The sequence below is a fragment of the Topomyia yanbarensis genome, chromosome 3, assembly GCF_030247195.1.
Source record: "Topomyia yanbarensis strain Yona2022 chromosome 3, ASM3024719v1, whole genome shotgun sequence".
Classification (NCBI taxonomy): Eukaryota; Metazoa; Arthropoda; class Insecta; order Diptera; family Culicidae; genus Topomyia; species Topomyia yanbarensis.
In genome coordinates, this window is record NC_080672.1 from 33,062,869 (window position 1) to 33,082,764 (window position 19,896).

At 40.3% G+C, this 19,896-nt stretch overlaps 1 protein-coding gene across 1 annotated transcript in view; it reads right to left on the minus strand.

Annotated features, from left to right (window-relative positions):
• LOC131689655 (5-hydroxytryptamine receptor 1A) overlaps positions 1–19,896 on the minus strand; it is a 172,232-nt gene that overhangs the window by 63,646 nt on the left and 88,690 nt on the right. Inside the window, exons 2-3 of the mRNA XM_058974896.1 lie at positions 16,979–17,343; positions 16,793–16,909 (exon numbers count right to left, since the gene is read on the minus strand). Of these exons, the coding sequence (XP_058830879.1) occupies positions 16,793–16,909; positions 16,979–17,323 (462 nt within the window). The 5' untranslated portion in view covers positions 17,324–17,343. The remainder of the gene's footprint in view (positions 1–16,792; positions 16,910–16,978; positions 17,344–19,896) is intronic.

Here is a 19,896-nt window from a genome sequence, read left to right on the forward strand (position 1 = left end):
ACCACTTCAATATCTGGTACTGAGGATTAACTCGGCGCAGGCGAATAATGTTAAAATTGTGAAAGATCTAAGACGGAAGTTATCTAAATACTTCGTGTTAAACCTACATACCTAGAAAAATTCATGTAAATTTACGTCTCCTGACCATGACATATACGAGCTTCAAAAATGACACAGTTTTACATTTGAGTTTAATTTTACATGTCGTTGAATTTTGCGATTGCAAGTCACGAAATTTTACTCCACATATGGCGTTCGTTTAAAATGTTGAAGTGTAATTTTGGAACTGCACATGGAAAGTACATCTTTTATGTAAAATTAAAAAGAATACGGTTATATTCCGTCGTTTTGTCATTTACGGTTTGTTAGATTGTGACAAGGTTGGAATTACATCAACGATAAAATTCAGATTTTTTTTTGATGTGTAGGAAAACTATAGGAATGAAATATAGGGACACTTGGGGTTTTTAATGTCCCATGACGAAATTCCTGTTAGTTTCTGAGATTTCCGAGACGAGGAGCCACTTACTTCGGTTTTATAATAGCACCCATCAAAAGACACTCTCAGGTCTTCACGAGGCAGCTTAGAAGAGGAAATGATTTTCTTTTTTTCGGACATTCATAGGCACATTAGAACATGTTCCCTCAATAGGATTGTCAGACTCTCGCCTTTTAGTGAACAAGGGAGCGTAGAAGTTAGTCGTGGTTTCTACGTTTCTACATTGGGTAGCTATACGGCCCAATTGTTCGCAATGATGGCATACCCTGAGGCACAAAAAGGCGAACAGGTAGACGAGCCCCGTTCAAAAGAACAAAGTTTGAAAGAGTGGATCCGGTGATAGGCTCGACATGAGACTGATTGAAAATAAGTTCTTATACTCCTCGATTTATGCTGAGCGTGTTTGATTGCAGAACAGAACTGACTGAAGCAAAGGGTTCTGGAAGGAGCCAACCCCAATTGAGGCTTCTGTCGAAGACTACACCACCAATCTCTACATCCCAGGCGAGTACGTAGACAACATACTTGTTCGTACACGGCCGAGTGTTGTTTAGTTAGTTTACGCGATATATCGGTGATGTTAAATGGGTTATATTCGGTCCGGAAGTAGACCTTCCAGGGGCATGTTGTATTAGATGAATTTAATTTATATCAGAATTATTTTGCCGTCGGATACATATTCAAATCGACCTCCATTGAGCCAGAGGGAATGTCTGTTGTCGGAGATGCCTTCCCATTAGTCAACACTATCATGCGGGCTTCAGTACCTGCGCAAAGAAGGTTTTATCGGAGGAAACAGGAAATAATTGCAACGAAATTTAAAAGAATAGAGTAATTGGTACTTAGTCGTGGAACATTTGTAGTATCAGTAATCAACAAACACATTTTCGCTGAGCCGTCGGTTGCACAGCTCGTTAACAAAGGGTATTTCCAAATAGCCACCAGGTATTATCCGGAATTCAGATGATATTACACTTTCGCTTACATATACCATGTCTGAACTTTCGTCACTACGAGCAGAAATCACTCCGAATCTTACTACCCACTCGGGAAAAAAGTGTTGCGTCGGCCCTGACTGGGCGACGTAAATCCGAAACGCTCCTGCAAGGCTGCAACGAAGGAAATCTCCAAGTTTCTAGAAGAAGTGTTCCTGTGTAAAACCATTCTATGTAGTCTACATATGCTTGACGAAAATAAATAAATAAATAAATTTCAGGTTTAGCTCGTCGCCAACAATCAACCATCAATATTCAGATCCAGTACAAACTGCCGTTCGTCAATACAAGCGAACCCACCTAATGTCGGTCAAGGTCACTACAGTGGTACACCCTAATAGTACAACATTTAAATTCAGCAATCCGGAAGCAAACTATAGTTAGCCACAACTGCTCAACTGTGACAGTGTATTATCGAACTTACAGCTTATCCAACTTTAACGATACGATCAATTCGCCAACGGTCCTGGCAAAGAGATTCACAAACACATGATTTCGGGAGGTAGGCCACGATTTATGTAGACAGTTTATTATACGAAACCGTAACTTTTTCCATGAACTTTTATGAACAGATGTTTTCATTAGAGGGCTAGTGCGTTCTTGTTGGATCTGTAACTTACGGTAGACGTTTAAAAGACCAGCACCTTACCTCTTGAACTACCACATCAAGAATACCATGATACAGTATACAACTGCTTATAGCAAATACTAAAAGGTTGTTTGAGGCATTATCATCATTTGAATTCTACAATTACAGAGGAAATAAACTTTTTTTGTGTCAGTGATTCGTTAGACTACTCAATTCTTTTTGCGGCTGATATAATTTAGTCTCTCCAGTCTTTGAGTTTCCAGTTCAGAGTAGCACCTTGACTTGGAAATTTCTGGTTTGTTTTGCCTTCTACATCGTAGGAGCAGGAAGCAAGTGAATCAATGCTTAGCTAAGATACTACATCCAGCCGGATGCCAAACGTTCGCAAAGGCGCTTTACAATTCAAATGGGATTTTAATTTTAACTTAAGCTTTTTTTCTATTTATTTCTTCAATATCCGTATGTGGTGTGGCAAAATCGAACGAAAAACTCAATTTTCCACTGCTCTAGTGGGTGTTTTCGTAAAACATTTACCCTCTAGGGTTTGAAAAGGGCACATTGATTGAACGGTAAATATATTCCCCGCTAAATGCAGAATCGTCGTGAAGCATACATTCATGAACTCCCAAATAGATCCCAGCTCCTGAAAGAAAGTGCAGTCAACGTCTTGCACTAAAGGGATTCTCGGATCGACGTCGACGGAAATATTGGAATGGTTTTCCTATTATAATTTATATCGAGACTCCGGCGCGGCACTGCTAACGGGGAAGCCGATGTCAGTATCTCAACGTGATGCCATTCGCAGTATGCGACGATAGATCGATGCTGAATAATAGCACCCAGATCAGTCAGATGGTTTCCTGCCTGTTGTCACACGACAGTTTCATGCTAGACAGATTCCGGAATCTGAACCGTGCTTTAGTTTGCGGCGTTACTGTATGTATGTATAAATCTTCCCATTCTTAACGTGAGCCAAATTGCATGGTGTCAAATTGGCATCGTTTGGTTTGTATGTTGAAGCCGCAGCTGGCACATTATGTTGGGGCATATCTAGACTGACACAGGTTGGAGTAATAGGTTCAATGCTTTGCTGAATTTTGATTGAAGTAAATATTATTAAAACGTCTGCCGTCTGTCTTGTGCCAAAAACTCCATGAGCAATGTTATATTTTCTATATATCTGAACTTGAACCATGTTTCGTTAAGCAATAAACTCAATCACCATCCGAAAACTGACGCTCAGACAATATCAACTGACCTTACAATCAAAACTGTGTTGAATGTTTTTCCTCAATTGAGCTATCTGAATAATCTAATAATTTGGGTAATTTACCGTCATCGATACGACCTTCTGAAAGCCTTCCAGGCTATCGATAGGCACTCAATCTTCGGATATCTTTTTATCCTTCATTGAAGAATTGAGTTATGGAAGTGGTTGGTAATGAAAATCGATCGACACAAATCGAATAGGTCCATCCCCTCGCATGTTTTATTTTTTTGTGACAAGAACAAATTGCGAAGATTTGGAAGCACATCACACATGTTGATTGGTTTTATTGACTAACCTCGAACAATTGAGTATAAATCTTTTGAAAGATTTTGCTGGCAGTTGAAAATCTCAGAACCCCCAGTTAACTCTATTAACTGAAAAACAAAATGGGAAATCGAGCTATTCTTCAACCTCAAGCAAAATTGTTCATTTCCCCTATAAACGCCTTTTTGGAATTCCTTGACAGAGAGATTTGTTATAAAATAGAATTATTTACTACCCCGGAATCCAGCTCCATTATCAACCTAATCTCTTTATCGAAATTGATGATAAAACAATAATATCGCCTTTCGGATTTTTTTTTGCACTCGCTCCATCTATGCCATGTCAGAGCTGGCCCACCATTCCGAGAAAGTTGACTGATGCGGTAAAGCAACTGTTCGATGGAACATTATCGGGGTGAAATTAGATCACTTATCATCATTTCGTTACAACCCACAAAGGCAACTCCCCCTAAAGTTCGTTACTTTCACGAACGGCGACCGACGACTACGACGCGACGGTCGTGATTGCCTACACGGCTCAATTTTATGACCCAGTCAGTAGTAGCGCGCCTCAAACGGTATCGGCACCAGCAACTGTAACTACATCGCATCAGTCATCTTTGTCTGTTCGCACGGCTGATGTACCTCCGATAAACGGGTCATGTTTCGAGGAAGAACACCACGTTTTACGGTCGATTTCATCGCTTTTCAATAGATTGCCGGTTCGGATGTACGGCAGGATTCGACAAGGTTCGAGTGGGGGTGGAGAGCTATTTAACATCGGTTGGATGATTTTCTTTGGGGCATCCGGTGAAAGTCGGATTTTCAGTTTTGGATCTTTTGCAGTATGTCGTTTTTATGTGTTCTTTCAACGCAGTTTGTCAATTCGAGAGAAATTTGAACTGTTTTTTGGAGTTTTAAATTTACGCATTTTATATGCGGTTTTGTATCCCGAATCTGAAACTCAGTTTAGGTGCATTTGCCTTTGGAATAAAAATATGCTATCAAATTTAATCAGCTTGCGCACTGAATTACCTCATAATATAAGTCCTTAGTTCCGAAAACTGAGTTCAAAAACATTGACTCACTGAGCCATTTCCAATATTATGTTTGGTACATTTGACATCATCCTAGCGGCACCGGTTCTAGGCTGCTAGAATCGAAACGATTTACACTCAACTTCAGTAACCGCCAGTTGTACAACTGCCACTTCATCCACTCCTCCGTTGCGTTGGTGTACTTTTATCGTCGTGGTCATGATTTTCAGATTTAATTTCATATTTAAACTTTATCACATCATCAAACAATCAACAACAAGTTAGTCTTTTATAGGTTTGAGTAAATTCAATAAAAAAGAGACGATGGTTGGCGGTTATTTTGTGTTTTCGATCAAAATGGTTTTTTGCGTTACATTCTGATGCACAGACTGAAGAAGGAGCGACTACATAGGAAGCTAAGTCAAAGCTATTAAAATTTGATTTATTGGCAATTTATCCCTGCTAACATTTCGTCCGTCATCAGTGTCATCTACTTGATGTGGTAAGGAGGAACATCAATTTTGCCCAAGGGTTCTGTTATCATCAGGATTGATAAGAATTCCTTAGATCGAAGTGTTGGACGTGAAGTGGTTTGGAGTTATGGGCACGTTAGTGTACTTAAAGATAAATTTCTTTAAAAATATTTTCCATTCATAATGGGAGTACAGAATCAATTTGCATCGCAAGAAAAGGTTCGTCAAACTTCATCCAGTCGTTTTCGAATTTGCAGGGAATAAAATAAAACGATTTCAATACAACCAAGAGTGTGATGAGACATTTGTTATACATTTTTTTTATCTTTTCGGGGATTATATCCGTTGAGAGCATTAAGAACATGATGTTTCGCAATGTTTTTGATAACACATGCTACATGTGACAGGCAAAACTGAGAGAAACGATCAAATCTGTATGTGACAACATCAATGCGAGAAATCTCGAATCCTAAATCAAATCAATCGTAAACCGTAAGAAAATTGCCTTTAAGCGAGACGGACGAATGGTAGAACTTACTCTCTTCTAGCATCTGAACCGTACACTGAAAAGTAAGCATCAGATTCACGGACACAGGGTTACTAAATCAAATTTATATACCGAAACAAAACGTTAACATACAAACGCTCGAGCCCTTCGCAATCATACTCGCATACCTGCGCCAACGTATCAGATTTACGATCTGTGCCCGATAATCCACCATATGGTAATTAGCGGGTCACAGGATAGTTGTATAGCTTGGACGTGTTTAGACTGCCCTGATTCCAGAGTCTTAATGACCGAGAGGAAATCGGCGAGAATCACTGTCGGGGTGTCTTCAGATTTGTTGGTAAGAGCAATGGCGATGTCGGCGGTTTCACTGGCACACGGAGGGTAGGCGACGGGCGAAATCCACTCCAATTCCGCACACACCCACGCCCACCCACTCGCCACTATTCGAGCCGTCGGTGTAGATGTTTGTTCGACCATCTGGAGTAATTTGGCTTTGACAGCACGAGGAGGATCGCCTGTTCTGGTGGATACAGCCAGGCGGATGTTTGAGTTTCGGTCATGGTCGTGCCAGGCGCGGTCGTTGATCCGATGTAGCTACGGGACCGTTCATAAATTACGTAACGCAAAAATTGCCCAAAATTGACTCCCCCCTCCCCCATGTAACAAATTGTCACAAGTTTCTCTATCCCTTCTTCCCTTTTTACGTAACAAATTCTTAAAAAAAAATGTTTTTCTTCAGTAAAAACATACTACGTAACGTTCTACCTTACTCCCCCTTCCCCTTATGTAACGATATGTCACAATTTGTCAGACCACCCTTCCCCCCTAAATGCGTTGCGCTATTTATGAATAGTACCTATGTGACTGTGGGAAGAGGGGTATCGGCAAGCGTGGTATGTATGTTTATGGCTGTGTGTAGCAGATAGCACTCATCACCAGATGTTTTTTCTAGAAACCCAGTGGCTCGTCGTAGAACAGCTACCGCCACTGCTCATCGGCAGAGAAAGACGACACGACGGTTTCAACGCAGGCGATTTTGCAGGAGTGCTGGGCACCAGGTTTGAGAACGATTTGATTGCTCCGTGATACAGCGTTGCGAGGATATCAACTACGACAATTACGACTGGTTACCTCAAGGCCGTAGAACAAACCACTGTGGATGAGGGCCTGGCGGATGCTGAGTACAGTTTGCCTATTCCACCTCGGAAGTCGCGAGCTGATGGTGCGGAGAAGTCCATTTCTGCTTTGGCAGTCTTTTATCACCCGTCGACAATGCGGAAGTAAAGTTATCTTCGGTCGACATTTACGCCAAGAATTTTTGGCTCCTTCCGGAATGGTATTACTGTTCCGGCGGTTCCAGTTTGGCCTGCTGGTCGATGGCAACGTGACAGGAGTTGCAACAGTACGAAATAGCGGCATTTACGGCAGCCTGCAGCTTCAGTCTAGTGCGGTCGTTTTTCCGATAGCTACAAGAATTACGTCATCGACGTAAATAAACACGAATATGCCTTTCGGGAGCATGGCGAAGAGGGAGTTCATGCTGATTAGGAATAGTGTGACTGTCAGCGCCGAGCCTTGATGAATCTTGTTTGCCTGCCAAAATAGGTCTGATTGGTTTCCTCCAATACCTACCCTGAATCTTCAGTGACTGAGGTACTGCATGAAGAAGCAGCTAAGGTTTCGCCGATGCCCCACTGGTGCAACTGACGGAGCACTCCATCGCACCATACCATGTTGTAGGCCTTGGCGAGATCGGGGATGGCGATATCCGCATGCAAGTCGTTGGTTATGGCATCGCTTAATATTTCACCGAGGCAGCCTAGACTAATGTCTGTGTCGAGCCCCTTTCGGAATGCGACGGTCATGATGATCAAGTTCCTCGGGGAGGGTTAACGTAGAGCCTGTTCACCGTTCTTTCCATCGTTTTCCCAATGCAAGGGAGTAGACTGAAGGGTCGGAAGTCATTCGGGTTTCTGGTTCCCTCGCGTTTCTTCGCGATGACGATCATGAGTGCAGTATTCCAGTTGTATTGTAGAGGCTCGCTATCTTATTGGATCCGTCTAGTAGCGCTCGCTTGGAGAAAATCTTTCTCCAAGGCTTAACAGTGGATAGCCGACGTCGTTGAGTCCGGCAGATTGTCCCTGTGCTGTACTTAGCGTAGTGGCGAGTTCGACATCGGAGAAAGGTTTGTTGTAATTCTGGCTCGCATCTGGCGTGAATATTGTAAGGGTGGCTTCCACGGCTCCTTTCGTTTTAGAGGAAGGAGAGTGGAACGGAGGAGTCCCCGGAAATCAAAACGAAGTGTTTCCCGATTTTGTTCGCAATTTCGGACGGTTAAACTGTTGTGGTACCATTGAATGTTAAGGCTAAGCCGTTTTGTCTTCTTTTGCCACATATAGCGTATACCATTCTCCGCAGTGCCGCAGTCGACGAGTCGAAACGAATCCCGTCCAGGAAGGCAGCCCAGTCTCCTTGGCTTTCGCGATGACCTGCCTAGGCTGATTCGTAAGACGTTGAAAATACATCGATCTCTCATCCCATCGATGATGGTCCGGTGGAGCCGGGTAGGGGTGTATTTTGAAGAGCATGAAGAGATTTTCGTTGATCTTTGATTGCCTTCGTTACTTCTGGGTTGAACCGCTCGGTTTAGTGGTGCTCCACAAGTTCGGAGCATGCATGATTTTGCGGTCTGGGTCATGACTTTTTCGAGTTCCTCTGGCGAGTAATTGCGGAAACGTTGTGTTCGTAGGTAAGCCAATCCGCCCAATCGTAGATCCTACGGCGGCTCCGCGACGCCGAGGGGGGCATCCGACCATGAGAGATTCCAATGTCGGTTAGAACATATAGTGGATGTGGATCGGCGTTTGCTGTCAGCATTTAGCGTCACCGCTTCGCTGTCTTCCAGTGCGTCGATGATGGCGTTACCGCGATGGCAATACCTTTTTGAACACCACGCTGAGTAATGGGCGTTGAAGTCGCCCATTAGAAGTAGGGGAGTCTGCAGTTACTTGAAGAGATTCCGCAATACGTTTTTGACGTCGTTTACTTCCTGAGGGATGTATATAGATGCCACCGTGCATCTTACTGGAAAGTTGATCTTTCTGGCGACCACGATCAGGACGGTGTCCAGTTTTACCAACTCAGATGGCAGGTCAGCTCTGGTTCCTGGACCTACCGTCTGGTTGAGGTTGGATCCTTTAGGTGAAAAAACAAGTGTAACGGTGTCCGAACCACGGTGATAAATCCAGATAAATTATCTGGTGAGTTTTGAGATGGTAGGAACATACCCGGGAGAACCGGGTACCGACAGCCACCATGGACTCATTAGATGTTTCTGGTACCTTCAGAGGTGGTGGAGGACGACGTGGAGAGGGAACTTGTTTGATGTACGGTATGCAGAGTTTCTTGATATTACTCACTCCGTGTGAATCTGAGCAAAAGGATTCTACCAACGAGTGGAATAAGTATAGTTGTTCCGTTGCGGGGCATTCGTATCGCTGCTCCTGTAGTGAAACCGTACTGGATGTGAGGAGCACCCGGTTATTGGTCTTGGGTAACGGGGATAATGGTTGATATTACTGTGGTCTGAGCGATTGAGGGTGGAATTCAAAGTGTTGAGCTCTTTGTGTGCGCTTGGTGCTGTTGCATTTGGTCTAGAAGTACTTGCCTAGATAAAGCCCGGGCCCACGCCAACAGCCGCCGGGGGTGCATCGGGAGGATTCAGAACGTCCCCGGTCGTGATCAACGCGGCAGGGTTGTTTGTTTTGTTTCAGCTGTTGAATTTTCTTGCTTTGGTTGTTTTCTGATTGTCGAGTTAAGCGTTTTCGAGTTGTTGAGTTTATTGCGAGATGTTGCAATAAACTCAACAATTGTTATTGATGACATGGTGAGGTCATTGTTGGGTGTAAGCAGAGTCATGTCGGGGTAGCTTTGGAGTTGTCAGTGTCTTTTTCTTTTTGGCAATTGAATCCTCAAAGCTCCAGCAGGCTGAACGAGCCGACCGGAGCTCCGGCTATGGGGGTTGGTCCGATAAACTTGCTCTTTTTCACTGTCGTTCCCTTAAAAGTGTTTCGTTGGAATTCACCCAGGGGTGGGTAGAGTGATGTTTCTATAGCTCGGTGATGGCTTGCCGGAGTTTGGCTATGTCCCTATGTAGGATAGTATCAACCATAGTATGGCCTCCCTACTTGCAAAGATAACCATAGGATCACAAGAGGTGACTACCTACAACGAGTAAAAATATCGGCCCGGAGAAGGGATCCCATGAAATGGAGAACAAACCAGAAACCCACACATGCGGAGTAGTCGTGACGAATCCGTTCGTCAGAAGTGGTGCGCTGAGAGCTAGTGGTATTGGGTAGGTATTCAGCAAAGCGGGAGGAGCTTAAGCATCAGCCGCAGCAACAATAACAGCAGCACCAGCAAAAAACAAGAGCAGACTTGGGAAGCCGAAAGTAGTGGCAGCTTGAAGCAGGAGCTTCAAAAGTTCGTGTACGCAAGAAACAATGTCCATACGGACATTAAAGTGGTGGTTCTCAGAATCGAGTACAGGGTTGTTAACGTTTAATTCAACTTTACCGCCGATAATGATGAATTTAGCGCCATTATCGGCGTTGATTTTCACGTTAATTTCATCGTCATCGTCATCGCACTTTGTTGAATTAAACATTAGCGTTATCGGAAATTATTGTGTTGAGTTCTGTTGTTCTGAGTATTTTTTTCGCCAGAGAAATTGTATATTTTTTCACATGGAGTTTATACAGTAAAGACCTGCTTTTATCAGCCCCTTGGTAAATTTTAGGCTGATAAAATCTTTTTTTCTTTCTTTTTAAGAAAGCGAAGATCTTAAAATATTCTTCTTTAGTCCATAGATATTACCTCATAACCTCCTTAATTTTAGCTCCCCTGCCCTTCCCAGTGCAAAGTCAAAAAAAAAAAATTTTGCATGTTTCGGATCTCTAAGATAAGAAATATATGCTCAAGAAAAGATTTACTCGAATTCAACTTGGTTCGTCTGCTAGAGCCCATCAAACTACCAACTATTAACTTTCTTATGAAGCTGATGAAATCCGGGATAGATGAAATCGGGGGCTGATAAAATCGGGTCTTCACTATATTTCTGTAGGAAGGTATATTTTTAATTTTGTTTAAAGTACAGATTCTGAGTTTAGCTGTTGGAACATTCTTAACATAGGCATAGAATTAATGAAACAAACCCAAATCTTGGTAGCCAGTAGATGTCTCTTTTGTGCTAGTCTTAGCGATTGTCGTTTATCCGTAAATTGAGGTTATAAAATGAATATGGGTGAATTGAATGCTATGTTTTATTCTTTATTTCTTATGTTTTTAACGACATTCAATTAGCAAGGGACTCGAAAGTGAAGTATATTTTTCAATATTAAAAACCATAGTATTCAAGGGAGAGCAAGGAGTTGAAGGAAAAGTTTAGAAAAGTGTCCTTGCTCTCCCTTGAGTACTATGGCTCTTAATATTGAAAAATATACTTCACTTTCCAGTCCCTTGCCAATTGAATGTCGTTAAAAACATAAAAAAGGAAAATTGATTCACTCTTAGTCGTTAATAAAAAAGGAAAAAAAAACTTTATTTCGCAACATAAAAACGTTATTCATAGTAAATTTCCCATAGTTCAGAAATTCTCACGAAGAGCCTATCTTGGGAATTTGAATTCCAAAGTTTTGTTCATTTCTAATATAATTAATTATTAAATTATTAAATATTTGACGCTACCAAAATTCTCAACAATCTGTTTAAATACGACGAAGCTACTGCTTCAGGAGTGTACACAAGCTAGATTGATTGCTGTTAAAATGTTGATTTCAACACCTTTGTATCGTTCAGTGACTATGGTAGACCACATATGTAATACATTTTCTTTCCAATTAAAAAAAATCAGACGGAAGTGACGCTCTGGTGCTGCTATTTTCAAGCAGCAAAACGAATGGCTTAGAGGAGTTTAGGTCTACTTGATAAAATTATTTCGTCTTGCGAGCCTCACCCATATCACTAGTTTACAGCATTTCTGAACTAAATAAGCTGGTGGTCATTTTCAATGTAAAATCGTGTGCTGAATCCGAAAATGAAGTCCAAAAAATTTACAGTAGAACAGTTTTCGAGTTACAGTACAAAAATGAATTTCACCTATAAAATTAAAAATGCCTTCAGTAAAATCCAATTATATTTGGTTGTAGTGCATCGATATGAAATATTATTATGTTGAATTAAAGGTAATTGAATGCACTTTCGATCGTTAAAACATTTTGTTTTAGTGCGCCTACTGATTCTGGCGTTATTTACGAATCTATTGAACTTTTTATTGATTTTTCGTCATTTTTTGAAGAAAAATGAGCGTTTGGTCAATATTTTGGGCAAGATAATGCAATCCTAAAAATATATTTTTATGGAAAATTAAAGCCTCCTGATAATCAATGAAAATGAGCACTTATTATTTTAAATCGGATGGAAATTGTGAAAATTATTAAATTTTTGTAGAATAGAGATTTTTGAGTTTCTCTGAGGGACTCTGTCAGAATTCTCAGAGAAACTCAAAAATCTCCATTCTACAAAAATTTAATAACTTTCACAATTTCCATCCGATTTAAACTAATAAGTGCTTATTTTCATTGGCTATTATTAGGCTTTAATTTCCCATAAAAATATAATTTGTAGGATTGCATTATCTTGCCCAAAATATTGACCAAACGCTCATTTTTCTACAAAAAATGACGAAAAATCAATAAAAAGTTCAATAGATTCGTAAATAACGCCAGCAGCAGTAGTAGCACTAAAATAAAATGTTCTAACGATCGAAAGTTCATTCAATTACCTTTAATTCAACATTATAATATTTCATATCGATGCACCACAACCGAAGGTATTTGGATTTTACTGAACGCACTTTTAATTTTAAAGGTGAAATGCATTTTTGTACTGTAACTCGAAAACTGTTCTACTATAAATTTTTTGGACCTCATTTTTGGATTCAGTACAAAATTTTACATCAGAAATGGTGTTCGAATATTAAAGTTCAGATTTTTATTTTTATTTTGTAAACTAGTGTATGCGTCTTCAATTAGACTTCTTTAGAAATATTTTAGTTTTACTCATGTTTGGACCCTTTTGGTAGGCTGGTAGTCCAAGGAAAATCAAATTGCAGCCTTATTATTTTATATCTAACATAAGTGTGGCCCGGTGTGTCAGTACGTCAAGGCGGTTCACCTTTTGGACTTCAATATCAATAGAGAAATGTTCAAATTAAAATAGGTTTAAGTTGACGTAGCATTTTAGTCAGTACGAAACATTATTTATTCAAAGACAATATGTAAACATATATTAAAAATACTAGAGATCTACTAGATAGCATAAGCACCATTCTATACGTGCTCAAAACAGAAATCAACGCAAAATTTTCGTTAACGTTAACGTTATATTTATCGAAGTGCGTTGACGATGAACGATGAAATTAACGCAAAAATCAACGCTGTTGATTTCAACGAAAAAATTATCGATTCAACGACATCGCGTTGAAATGATAACGTTGAATCCATCGCATTAACAACCCTGATCGAGTAATACGTAGCTGAGAGTGCATTGGCAAGGTTACCGTCTTCCTAACCTAGACTGTGAAAATTTGAGAATGATTAAAAATCATATGTTCGAGTTAAATTTCTGATCAGCGAAATTCACTTCCTTAGCCCTGTATAACTCCAAAACATCTTTCGAGTAATAGCATGAGGTTAAAGCCACCCAGAAAATGGTAGTCCTATCGTGAGACCCCAAAAGTGGAAGTAGAAGCTATTGGAGGTATCCTTTTAAGCAACCTGCCCATTGACTATTCCGGTTGTCACGAACGGTCTTTTTGCTTTCCACGCGAGCAAATTGCCTGCCAAATCATATGTTTGTTTAATAAACTTATACATCTTAAGTCTTCTACCTTCCTCAGGGACATTGAATTTATCACGAGCAGTGAAGAAAAGAAATCCGTGAAGCTGCCGGAAAGCTGCATTCACATAATTCTCGCCATTAATGACGAGACAATGCAGTTTCGTCAACAGCTGAGTGTAGAGCTTGCACAGCACGCACATGATTTCCCACTTTATTCTGCGGTATTGCTTCTTATCGACGGTCAAACGTTCGCTGTACTGTTTCAAACCACGACTTACCGTAGATTGGACCAATCCCAGCTTCTTGCTAAAGGCACGGTGAGAGAGATCCAGATTTACTAGGTACTTGACCAAATTTGTCCTTCCGACTCCGTTTTCGCATCGGATGAACATGTGAAACTTTTAACTAGTTTCACCCTAAATTTTAATTAAAAAAACCTCATAGAAAATAAGTTGCAGTAATTTGATTCCGTACACCCTGTAGTTTCGAAATTTCGTCATTTTCGTATGATTTTGGTAAATGAAAAGGACATTTTTCGATTATTTTCGCAATAGGGTATTTAAATATGGTGTTGGTAAATAAAAGATCAAATCTCATTACAATTGATGTTTTAAGAAAGAAAATAAATTTTCAAGCACCAAACTTATAATTATTCAATCGCCCTGACCGCAGGCAAACACGACTAGTTCAAATACATCAGTGAGCATGGGCTGATTGAAATTTCAACCCCTACTGGCAATGGTCAAAAATAGAGAGTGAAGAGGATTTAGGGGGTCGCGGTACGGTGACCGGGTGTTTACTACTTGTGAAACCAGCACGATTTATGGTTTAATTAAGCTGAAGTGATAATGTGGTTTCGTTCTTTACTGCTCGACATAGGACGTCTAGGTCAATCAGAAGCGGAATTCTACCAAGGCAATCGTCATTGGTAGCTGTGTGGCGATATGTGTGGGGAAAATCTTGCAGAGTAGTATTTCCGAGAAGCGTGTCTGTCGATGGGATGACACTGAATTGGGGTAGCTAGGAGATTCATTGGTTTCGTTATGTTGGGCAATATATGGGATCGTTTGCTTTGGTTATGTGTGATTCGTGGCTCCATTAAGTCGAAATGAGTTAGTGTCGGTTTCAAGTTCATTGGAAAAGTAGCCAATTTATTTTTAGTAAGTTCGTGGATGGACGAATTAAATTTCTCGGCAGCAAGTGAATGTTTTACTTAGTTTACAGTTTTCTCCTTGAGGATTTATTTAGAAATAGCAGCTTTCAATACGTTGCTTACCGAAGCGAATCATGTTTCCAGCTGATTTGATCAGTAATCCGAACTTCTGTGTTTGCGGGACATCATCAACGCCAAGTTGTGTGCTTGTGGACACAATGTTTCCTTTTGTGTGTAGCGCCCATCTGGTGGGCAAATAAGTCTGACAGATATTGATGAGACGGAGTGGACAGGCAATGTTCACGATTTATTAAAATATGTGGTGCGATAAATTTGTTATCTTTGAGGATTATGAAAATTTTGTTCGACCATTTTTATATTGCAGGTAAATTATACTGAATTCTAGAAAAAAATTTATTGATTTGTAATACTTTCTGTAAAATAAAAATGAGAATATGAATACAGTCAGACTTATAAGAAATATTTTATCACGCTAAGCTTCCATCCCGGGAATTTATTTTCCGGGAATCCCGGGATTTTTGGATTTCCCGGGATTCCCGATTCCCGGGAAATTGGGTTTTCTCATTCCCGGGATTCGGGAATCCCGGGAAAAAAGATTTTTAATTTATTCCAAAAGACTTAGGTTCTGCAAATGAAATTCTGTAGGAATTATCTTTACCGGCAAACATTTGGAGTGAGTAGTGAATGCAGATTGTGCTTTTTCAACTGATTTGCAGATCAATGGACTATATATTTTTAGGCTCACTGATATGTTTTCGTGATTTTTTTAGGTATATAGTCCAAGCCATACTCAAAACACTGCTAAAGAATGTTGATTTTTTTTTATTCAAAAATGGATTAATTTGCTGACCGTTGTACATTTCCTTACAGAAGCGTTAGTGATGCGCACGATATCTCTGTAACCGATGAGCCGATTGATCAGATTTTTTAACAGCTCTTTTTATAATTAATCTTAATAGTTAGATCTCGAATAAAAGGGCTTGCGATCAAATTAGTAATGGAAATTGCGTTACTTTCCTAAAAATTCAATGTGTGTTTGTTTCTAAACTTGGGTGGATTGTAGTGATATCATGCTTAACGCAAACGCTATTTAAAATAAGGAATGTATCTAGAACGTCTGCAGCAATATTTGGTCGGTTCATTTCGTCTTATTTGTTATACCGTAACTGTAATATCTGTAAATTTTTAGATGTATGAAAAGATATACATGACGTTGTATCTGTCCAATATCATGCGCATCCAAACTGTTTGAATGTCGCTTTCAAGGATGCAGGCAAGGTTTTTGAAGGGATACGATCAAGCAATCCAGATTCCTGCCCGTAACAGGAAATCGTTGGTAGGCTTCATCCATCGCTGCACAGTTCGTCCATTATCTGTTTGATTTTGATTCACACTTAATTCAAAATTATGCTGATCCTACTGTGACGGAAATGATTTTAATCGCAAGTAACTGCACACTAGCCTGGAACAGCTCAATCTTTTCATTAAAAATTACCAAACAAGGTGCTTTGCATTAAATTGATCACATTCCATCGTATCAGAACAACGAAATCCAATTTTGGACAGTAACTCCAGTAGCTGCGTTTAGTATATCGTCCCAATCGTAATCGTAATTACCAAAATTTAGGTAATACATATAGCCAAGAAAAAGTTGATGTTGCGTAAACTTATTGGCGAGTTATCAAATGATTGAATGATGTGTAGGCCACCAAATCGTCATCTTCTGACAACTGCTTTAGGACCGATATACATGCAATCAAACGGGTTTGAAAACTTTTCAATTTATTCTTTTGTTTTCAAGAAAATCCTTTTTATTTTTCTTCTGTATTCCCGGGATCCCGGGATTTCCCGGGAAATTTATTATTTATTTCCCGAATCCCGGGAAGCCGAAAACCCTCGGGAAACGGAAACTCTCTACTAGATGAATTAAATGCTTTTTGTGATATTAAGTTTAAGAAAAAAAAATTACGGTCCCCCTGGACACAAAAGGCTACAATCAGCAACTGGTTATGCTATTATCTGGTATGCCTAATTGGCGGCCATGAAAAAATCACCCCTTTAACAAGTAGTGATACTTACTTTTTTACTGGACCGCTTGTAGTAGATTCGAGGATGCAGGACACACAGATACCGATCGACCGCCATACAGACTAGGATAACAGCACTTTGTTGTGATAAAGCTCCACGTAGTAAAGCCTGTCGTGAAGAAACGTCTACAATTAGCGCCACCATGCATCAAGTTCCCACAAAACAGAGGCGGCTCACCTGAATTTGGCAAAATATTTCACCGTAAGGCCAGCAGTGTAGTAAGGCAGGTAGTGCCCCGAGGGGAATAATCAGCAACCCGATCGCCAGGTCGTTCAGGGCCAGCGAGGTCAACAGGTAGCGGGGCTGCGGGTGAATGTAGGCCGCATAGCGTCGACTGTTGATGACGATGATCACCATCAGATTGGCACTAATCACCAGAAACGTTAGGAACACGATGAACAGCGCCTGCAGCACATCCAACGGACCAATCTGGGCGAAGAAATTGCCGGCGAAACGGTTACTCGAGCAACTGATGTTATTTATCGCTGGTGCCACGAGATTTTTGCCAGCTTTCAGATCCATTACAACAACAACAACATTATCTGAAATGGAAAGTAGGAAAATGAGAGTTAGCGAAGAGTGCCCGAACGGGTGGCCCAAGCGAAAAACAACACCATGAATAAATGTATGCCATATTTCCGAGCATATTTCGGTCAGGCGTACTGGCAGCTTGTCCAGTTCTCGGCAGCGTAAACAAAAACTCTACTACGACCGAGTGAAGGCAAAGGCTATCTCATTCATTAGTGGGAAGCATTGACTGGCCTAGAAAAATCCAGACTTAGAGACGCAGCCACCGCAATGCGGCTCTGAGTAAGTTTAAACTGAAAGCTTCAGTACTGCTAATGAGCTTCTTATATTCGACTTATATGTGCTTATATGCGTTTTTAGAAAGTCATATACCGAAACTATTAACTTGTTAGCAAACCAACAACCTAAAACTATTCTCTAGTCAAGACGATAATCCCTCTAAAAGTCAATTCCATCGTATGCCCTCCATTCAATTCTGTTGGAATTATTGCATCTCTCTTCGTAAGTTCGTACCAAATCCCTGTTTTGGTGACATAATCCAGAGAAATCCTTCAAATATCCCTTTTCGCTTTCCCTCCACTCTCGGCGACATTGAAACCACTCGACAGTATTTGCTGCCGGTCGAGGCAAAGATGCCCTCTCGAATGGATGTAAACCTCATCCCCAGGCCTGTAGACGGATGGACGTTCGGTATATGACCCACTTAGAAACTAAAGTGGGCTGAAAATGTTCACTTTTCGGTCAACACCGAGCAAGGCAACCTACCAGCACACATCGAGACACAAACACATCTTGGCTCTTTTTTTGCGGTTTGCCTACTCACAGTTTCCCACCCTCCAGGAAGTGAGATTAATTCGAATGTTTTGTCTTCTTTCGGAATAAGTTCGGAACCAGAGTAAACCACAAGTCAAACCAAATTGTTCAACAGCAAATTTGTTTTGCATTCTGTAGAAACTACTGTTGATGGTCGACTAGTGCCTGGGAAGTGCTGGACGGGATTAACTCTCCTTTGTGGTTACTGGTTTTGGAGCTCAAGATAGAACTGATTGATTAAATTGATTTGTTAACAGAAATTGCTCTGGTGTTCAGTTCAACTTGGTTTATCCAGCTGGAAAGTCATTAGGATTGTGTTTCTTGTTTTGAGGTAAATTTTATGTACATGCAAAAACAGAAATTGCACGCACTCGCTCTTATCTGTATTCTCCTGCTTGGATGTGGAACAAACTAAAACACTACTTTGAATTTTACATTTTTTATGTACAAAATGTACAGAATTCGTTTAAACCTTCAAGTATTTTTCCCGAGGCCCGCTGGGCCAAGTCTTATATTCCAATCGACTCAGCTCAATGATTTGGGACAATGTATGTATGTGTAATGTATATTATGGACAAACTCTCATGCGTGTTTCTCAGCAATGGCTGGAACTGATCGTATCCAAAAAAATTTCATATGAAAAGTCCAACACCCAGACAGAACGCTATTACTTTGTTTTTGATTCTGATGTTAAGTTTCTATGATATGAATGTTTGAACACAGAAAACAGACATCCATGATCGAACAAAAATATTTAAAAAACGTGTGTAAACATTTGAATTAATATACGATAAACACTAGCGCCGCCACACCTATCTATCCCAACTATCCGTCAAATCCATTCTGGAACCGGTTCGAAATCCTGAATGGATTCAGTATGGAATCTTGCTCAAAGAAAACGACCGATTCCGACTCTATCGGTTGATGCATTTGAGCTGAAATTCATGCTGGAAGTCCGAACCGGTTCCGAACTAGTTTGACTGGGTAGAGGAATAACCGCTGTCAATTCTGTTGAACTCAGCCACAAAAAAAACATGACGGCAGTAGCGCACCTGGTTTGGATATCCCAACTACCTTCGAAACCGTTAGAGATTTTACACAAGTTGAATGCTGCAGATGGACGTCTGTTCTCTGTGATTTGAATATGTAAAAAAGGAGTTCTTTGCAGTTTTTTGCAATTAACTCTCGAAATTGACAACATAAATAAATTCGGACTACTACCAAAAGAGATATTTAACATTAAATACGTACTAAGGATTATTATCGTTTTACATTATCTAGACATAAGACCAAAAGCGTGCAATCTCTTATTAATGTCAAAACGGCTAATTTTAAGCTAATTTTTTTTTTCGGAGAAATTGATGGATGCAATATGCCTTTTCTTTCGATATTGTGTTTTCGCAGATTAATCCCCCTGTAAGTGAAATATTTTCATGAACTTTTTTGAAGTGATGGTAATGATGTCTTTAGCAAATTTATCGCTCTTACTTTGCCGAAGACACCAAGTACCTATCTTGAATACCCTTTACCGTCTATTTTTTGTTAAATCTCATAAACTGTGTTCTAAATTGCTTGAATTTATAGTTTCAAATCACTGGGTCTCAATCAAACCTACATTGACCACTTTGGACACCTTCGGCGGAACCGGAATCTTCGGCAAAGTGGCTAAGTTCCTGCAGTGAATTTACATGTAGAAATGTCTTACTCTATTTTCTCAAATAAAAGCTACAGCATAGGGGAGCCCGGAGCTAGTT